The sequence below is a fragment of the Phaseolus vulgaris genome, chromosome 6 (assembly GCF_051622355.1).
Source record: "Phaseolus vulgaris cultivar YP4 chromosome 6, ASM5162235v1, whole genome shotgun sequence".
In the NCBI taxonomy this organism is placed as follows: Eukaryota; Viridiplantae; Streptophyta; class Magnoliopsida; order Fabales; family Fabaceae; genus Phaseolus; species Phaseolus vulgaris.
The window spans coordinates 13,899,355-13,907,211 of NC_143503.1; the positions used below are offsets into that span (position 1 = coordinate 13,899,355).

The following is a 7,857-nucleotide window of genomic DNA, read 5'->3' on the forward strand; positions in this document are numbered from 1 at the left end:
CGCCAAAACGACACACAATATTCTTCCATACGAAACTCTGGATTTTGTGTGCGGTGATCTGGGCCACTGGTTCTGCTTCAATCCATTTCGTGAAGTATTCGATCGCCACAACCTAATACTTCATTTGTCTGACTGCCAATGGGAAGGGTCCCAGGATGTCGATTCCCCACGTGTGAAACGGCCAAGGGCTGTAGATTGATTTTAACTCTTCTAGGGGTGCCTTGTGCCAGTCGGTGTGCTGCTGGCATTGCTTGCAACGCTGGGCGTATCTCTTGCAATCTTCCCTCATCGTGGGCCAGTAGTAGCCTGCACGGATAGTCCTTGTTGCCAGCGATCGACCTCCAATGTGGCTCCCGCAAATCCCCTCATGGAGCTCAGTCATAATCCTCGTGCACTTCTCTCCATGTACACATACAAGAAGAGGGTGTGTAAATCCAAACTTGTACAGCTCGCCGTCAATAAGGGTAAACTTGCTGGAGCTCTTCTTTATCTTTCTGGCCTCAGTTGAGTCAACTGGAAGCACACCATCCGCTAAATAGCGTTGGTATGGCGTTATCCACGTGTCTGGTTTGTGGATAGCGCAAACTTGCATCGATCTCGCCTCTTCCGCCGGGCGCGCTCTGACCCTCGGCATCCTCAGAGTTTCCTGCGTTAGGAATCTATGACTTCTCGCCGTTCTTTCCATTGATCTGCCAACATGAAGAACCTGGTGGTCTGCCACGAATGCTCGAGGCGCTTTCAAGGTTTCTTGAATGACAGTCCTCTGCCTGCCCCCCTTGCCCGAACTGGCGAGCTTGGCCAGCAAGTCAGCTCGGGCATTCTGTTCTCTTGGCACATGCACCACTTCAAATGAAGCGAAAGATCTTCTTAGCTCTTGCACGTACTCCAAGTAGGCTGCCATCTGCGTGATGTGAATGTAACTACAAGAACACATGATTCTTGACATTCTTAGGATCAACTTGAGCTGGATTTGAAAGGCACTTTACATTAGAATTGGATCAATGCTCTAATTCAAGAACTCACCAAAACTTAGCACCAACCAAGACTCATATGGAAGTCCATGTTTTGTCAAATTGAATCAAAACACAAAGAATGAAGAACAAGAATTAAAACTGGACAGAAATTAAAAAGCTAGCTACTGAACCAAACATAATTAAGAACACAATGCTGGAAACACAAAATTAAACGGTAGAAAAAGAAGTAAAACTCTAGGAATCAAAAACTGCTGAATGGAAAATTGAAGAAAAGGGAAGAAGAACACTTATAGGAAGATGCTTGTTGGATTTTGAGGATTGGAAGAAGCCATTCACGCCACTTGGAACCTTGACCCAAGATAAGTGATGGAGTGCCACCATTTGAAGCTCACCATAGCTCACAAGATAAGGCAAAGAAGAGGAAGACTCAAAACTCACAAATTCTCTCCAAAATTGAGTATAGTCTCTCTACTATAAAATTCCAATCTGAATTGTGAAGGACCTAAGCCCTCCTTTTATAGGAGTAAGGGCTGGTCATTTACATAGCTTATTCCCTAAGCTACCCAAAAAACTCCTAAGATCACACCCCCTTACTAAGCTCACTCCCCAAGCTTCTAGAATTTGCTAAACTAAAGCCTAAAGATGCTTTTACAAAAGAGGTGTCTCATGTTTCCCTCTAAGAACCTTTCTAAACATTATTCTATATTATTTACAATTTAAAAGAAACTATAAAGAGAGATATTTAATATGAAGCCTATTAGTTGAGAGTTTGTAGACTTCTTTATCTTTAGGCTTGATCTTCTCTTTGACTTCTTTTAATTTGTGAGAAGACTAGAAGGAAGAACTTCAAATGTGTAGGTGAAAATCCTCTTCCTTCATTAATAAAATCCTCTCCTAGTGGATATCCATCACTGCGGGTCCTTGGCTTGGAACTCGCCAGTTACTTGTCCGGTGACCAACAACGAATCGCTCTTGGCCATCAGCACTTTCGCCCCCATTTCCTTCGCCAGCAGGATTTCGGCGATCAAAGCCTCATACTCTGTTTGATTGTTGCTTGCTTTGAAAGCAAACCTCAATGATTGCTCTATCAACACTCCGTTGGGCCCTTCCAAAATGACCCCAGCCCCGCTGCCCAGCTGGTTGTCCAAACAAACCTGTTGTTCCTTTTCAAACATTGGAAGTATGGGTGGCCCTTCTCTCCGCTTGCCGATACGAATCGGGACAGGGCGACTATCCGCCCCGTGAGTTGCTGCACCTCCTTCACATTGGCGGGGCTCCTCATTGCCAAAATGGCGGCGCACTTCTCGGGGTTAGCCTCGATTCCCCTCTCTGACAGGAGAAACCCCAGAAATTTCCCTGCTTCTACACCAAAAACGCACTTTTCAGGATTCAGTTTTAGCTTGTACCTGGCTATCGTGATGAACAACTCTTCCAAGTCTGCGACGTGCTTGTCGTTCTCCAGGGACGTCACGACCATGTCGTCGACGTATGCCTGCACATTCCTTCCGAGCATGGATGCGAGCACCTTGTCCATCAGCCTTTGGTGTGTGGCCCCTGCATTCTTCAACCCGAAGGGCATTACCCTGTAGCAATAACATGACCTTTCCGTCACGAAGGCGGTCTTCTCTTCGTCCATGGGGTGCATTTTGATTTGGTTGTACCCCGAGAAGGCATCCAGAAAACTGAGCAGCTTGCACCCTGATGCACTGTCTACCAGGGCGTCTATGCTTGGCAAAGGATAAGAGTCCTTTGGGCAGGCCTTGTTCAGGTCTGTAAAGTCAACGCACATTCGCCATTTTCCGCTGCTCTTCTTGACCATAACAACATTAGCGAGCCATTCTGGATATTGGATTTCCCTGATGTGGCCCGCTGCAAGGAGTTTATGTGTCTCTTCCTTGATCGCCTGTCTCTTCTCCTCATTGAACTTTCTTCTTCTTTGGTGGATGGGCTTGACTTGGGGGTCCATCGCTAAACGATGGCACAAAAAATCGGGGTCGATTCCCGGCATATCTGAAGTAGCCCACGCAAACGCATCCAAGTGTCTACTTATCACCTTGGCGATCTGGTCTTGCATCTCGCTATCCAGGGTTCTCCCCAACTTAAACACCTTCCCGCTGATCTCCTTCTCGAGCCATTCCTCTACGACCTTCGCTGGCGATCAAGGCCCTCGCGATACCGGTTTCTCTGGCGGTCTCCGAGCAGTTTCTTTCTCCCTCCCAGTTCTCTGACCTCGCCTCTGCGTTCCCCATCGGCACATCGCCCTCGGTGACCACCTCTAACGCTGTATTCGAAACTCGCCGGGATTCGCGCTCTCGCTCCACGCCAGGGGGAGGCGTTGTGGTTACGTGGCACACAGACCTCTTGTTCTTAAGGCTGTTTTCGTAACACTTCTTCGCTTCCTTCTGGTCGGAGCAAATAGTGATGATCATGCCCTCCATAGACGGCAGCTTGACTTTCATGTGCCTTGTCGAAGGCACAGCTCCTGTTCTGTTGAGCGTTGGCCTTCCCAACAGTATGTTGTACGCTGACAAGGCGTTTACAACAAGATACCTGATCTTCTCCGTTCGTGAGGCCAAACCGTCAGTGAAGGTCGTCCTCAACTCGATATACCCCCTCACCTCCACTTGGTCTCCGGAAAAACCGTACAAGCAGCCCCCATATGGTCTTAGTTGATCGGGGGACAGTTGTAACTTCTCAAAAGTCGTCCAAAACATCACGTCTGCTGAACTTCCTTGGTCGACTAGCACCCGGTGGACAGTCCTTCCCGCCGTGACAAGCGAGATCACGATAGGGTCGTTGTCGTGAGGCACCACGTCCCTAAGATCCCCCTTGGTGAACGTGATGTCCACGTCGGGTGAGTGATCCTCAAAGATTTCTACTGACAATACCGACCTCGCGTACCTCTTGCGTTGCGACGCAATGCACCCCCCGCCGGAGAATCCGCCAGCTATGGTGTGGATCTCACCGTGAATGGGCACCTCGTGCTGCTGCCCTCCGCTGCCCGCCGATTGAGATCCTGACGCTTGGTCCGCTTGCTTCTCTAGCAAGTAATCCTTTAAGAAACCACATTTGACCAGCTCGGCGAGCTGGTGTCCCAAAGCCAAACACGAGTTGATAGAGTGGCCGAAACTCTTGTTGAACTCGCACCATGTGTCTGGCTTTGGCCCCAAAACCTTCTCCGTCGTTTTCTCAGGCAGTTTGAGCCTGGCAACAATGTTTGGGATGGCGATCAAATCAGCCAAACCCATTACAAACTCATACCTTGGGGGGCGATTACTCTCCCTGGGGCGCCCTGGTCCCTTGCTCTTATTTTTCTTAGGGTCGTAGGGATGGCGCGTCCTTTGATCCCTCTTTCCCGCCGCCGCCTCCATTACCCTCTACGGTTGTACCCTTGCTTGGGCGCGCGGTTTAGTTGGGGCCATGTTTCCCCTCTTCTCGGTGACCTCGCTCTCGGCGACGATGTGAGCCACAACACGTCGCCGGATTTCAGCAAACGTGGCGGGGTGGCTCCTGATGAGCGACTCACTAAAAGGCCCAGGTAACACGCCCTTTTTGAAGGCGTGCACGAACATCTCTTCGTTCTTTCCTGGCAAACGGACTATCTGAGCTCCGAATCTGTTCAGGAAATCCTTCAGGGACTCCCCTTGGTACTGCCTTATATCAAACAGGTCGTAAGACACCAAAGGTGGCGCCTTGTTCACTATATACTGCTCAACAAACATCTTGGAAAACTGTTGAAAAGTGGTAATGTGGCCAGTAGGTATACTGACGAACCAGTCCAACGCCGTTCCACTCAAAGTGCTCATGAACACCTTACAGTACACCGCGTCTGAGCCCCCTGAGAGCATCATCTGAGTATGAAGCGCCGTGAGATGGGCTTCAGGGTCCTCCACCCCAGTGAAAGACGCTTTCACTGCCACAGTGTTAGCCGGGACCACCGAGTCCATGATCTCTTGGGAAAAAGGCATCGGAAAGCTGCGCAGTGGGGATGGGGGTGCAGATCTGTCCCCAGCCGCACGCTCCTCCCGCTCTTGAAGGGCTTTGCGCAGCTCTTCGTTGATCCTGTTGAGCTCTTCGTTCCTTGCTTGCGAGGCCACCAGCGCCTCGTGCATCCTTTCTTGTTCAGAACGCGATGCAGCCACGTTCTCCTGCAGCGTCCTCATCATGTCCATCACTTGTGTCATAGACACAGCATCTTCGTCTGTTGATGGCGCAACTGAACTGGAGCGTGTTGTCCTCATCCTTCCTCAGCAAACTCAGCAACTCAAAGAACTCCAAACAAACGGTGAAAACTCCAGGAATCGACTGCGATAGCGAGCAGTCGAACAGAAAACACCAAAAACACCACAAACACGAACTATGGTTGGGAATCACCTTTTATACGGCCCGACGGTGGGCGCCAGATGATCCTGCCGGTTGACTTAGCGCAAGAGCGTTGCCTCGTCACGATCTTCCTCACCAGCTTGACACCACGTGCCCTCCAAGTCCACACCACAGATAGCCTCTCTAAGAACCTGAAAAACACACAGTGGCGCCTCTGCGGCCGGTGGCGCTCCGACGCTCAAGTCAGTGACAAGAACACCCAAAACTGAGAGAAAATATGCTCTGTAGGATCGTACTGAAAAGCACACAACCCTAGCAGAATGAGCCTTAATGAAAAACGTACCTCTGCAAATTCTGTTAAGGTTACCTTTATAGCTAGGTTTTTTCTCTCTCTAAGCCGTTATGCTTTTGCACGCGTGGCTCGCATCCAGCCCTGCACGTGTCGCCATCTGGGCTGGGATGGCAGGTAGCACCCAGCCCTACACGTGTCATCATCTGAGCTAGGATAACTCGAGCGTCACTTTTTTATTTCTCCCAGCCCTACACGTGTCATCACCTGGGTTGGAGTAACTGAGAGAATCAAACCCTACACGTGTCGTCATCTGGGCTGGGGCAACTTGAACATCACTTTTGCATAGTAGCCAGTCGCGCGGCTAAGTCCTCAACTCAAGGGGTAAACTAGCACGCGACATGCTCTAGAGCACCACCCGACAAGGCGAGTATCGAGTGCAGCAAAGTGCACCATCTCTGTGATATCACTTGTCTCTAATGGCACCCTCCTTACCGTTGCGCCATGCGTGTTCTGGCTGAGGAAACCTTGCCATCAACGAATGTCCACTCTGGGAATCCCGTCGCTGATAGGCGAGCTGTCCCCTCAACCCAAACACCCTTCACGCCCGATGCTGGCGCAACAATCGCCTCACTGGAGTTGTACACTCGAACTTACACCTTTGGGTCTTCACCAGCTCCGATCTGAGCTTGTCGGAAGATCTGGCGACGTGCTTCCTGAGTATTTACATCACTTACTTCATGTATATACTAGTGTAGGGAGACTTTCTCTCTTCAAATAACAATCTAATTAGGCAGATCCACTCATCATGATATTATATAATTGGGTACAATATTTTAATAGAAAATGACAAATTTTATGAGTTAATTCATTCAGGTATATCAAAAGAATAAGAGTGTATACCAAACACATATTAGAACTGTATCTCAGGATATAAGATATGAGTTAATAATCTTTCTTATATTCATATTTTTATATTGTTTTACATAGTTATAGCTATATCAATGTATTTTTTATTTTAAATAATAATTATACTGTTTTTTTAATGTTATTTTAATTATATATTTTTTAGTTTAACAATTTAACAATTCTTCTGATTATTTTAAAATTTATAACATAACGTTATTGTAACGATAAAAAATAAAGATGATAACAAGAATTCTAATTATAGTTCATTTAATCAAAATGTATTCTTATTGTATATATCCTTAATTGTATTGAATTGATGAAATCAAGAACAACTAGGATTGAATATTAATTGATTAATCTAATCGATTTACTTATTAATTGAACAAAAATACCAATATCATGATGCCACGTGCATTTTGCATACCCAAGAAAATCCTCTTTTAAAATATATAATACCTAAATTAATTCATTATAATATAATAAGAATATATCTTTATTATACACAATTTAATCATACTCAAGATAAATATCAAGATATTCTTGGACTAGGATTTAATGCATTAATTCATTAATATCATATATATTTATCATTCTATATATATATATGAATTGGATCTTTCTATCATCCTCATATAGAGAATAATTTCTTTCTGAAAAGTTTGCAGAATAGTACACTTTGTTTCGTTTTCCATAACATACTGAGAAAGAATGCCGTCACAAGGATACTACTATAACGTGTTGAGGTTGGATAACCAAGACACAACGATTGTGTCTGGTGATACTTTCAATTTCCACATCAAAATTGAATATCACTCAGTTAACACAGATACAGAAGGGTTGCAAAATCTATTTTCTTCATTATCAATTTCCTCTAATGATTTCTTCCGAGAGGGTCAAACTTTCTTACAGTCACTTTTGTCAGGCTTAAGCTTCTCCATTGAATCCATTGATGAAATAACAGAAGGGGTAGTTTCCTCAGTTCAAGAACTGTTTGAAGTTGGTAGCATTGATGATTATCTCCCTTTGGAATCTCAACACCAAGTCATCCCTTTATTTGTGACAATTATAATATTGGATTTTGGATTTGATGCAGCTGGGGAAGATGCATCTGGGGAAGAATCGTGGGAGGTTTATAGAATGAATCAGTCGAATGAAACCATAACAAAGACCTTCTTGAAGAAATGTACGGTGGTGGAAGGGAGTGATGATTGTTGCATCTGCTTAGAAGAGTTGAATATCAACTGCGAGTGCTACACAATGCCATGCCATCATGAGTTTCATCTACACTGTATTCTCACATGGCTCAAAACTAGTCGCGTCTGTCCCTTGTGTCGTTACTCTTTGCCAACCCTTGACAACTAG

At 46.1% G+C, this 7,857-nt stretch overlaps 1 protein-coding gene across 1 annotated transcript; it reads left to right on the top strand.

The window, feature by feature from the left end:
- Positions 1-7,203: 7,203 nt before the first annotated feature.
- On the top strand, positions 7,204-7,857 carry LOC150027165 (putative E3 ubiquitin-protein ligase RHC2A). Its single transcript, XM_090303835.1, has one exon. It carries the CDS (start codon positions 7,204-7,206, stop codon positions 7,855-7,857), a length of 654 nt encoding a protein of 217 aa, XP_090159961.1.

Coding starts and splice junctions, on each gene's coding strand:
- LOC150027165 (XM_090303835.1), top strand. CDS start 7,204: ATGCCGTCACAAGGATACTACTATAACGTGTTGAGGTTGGATAACCAA.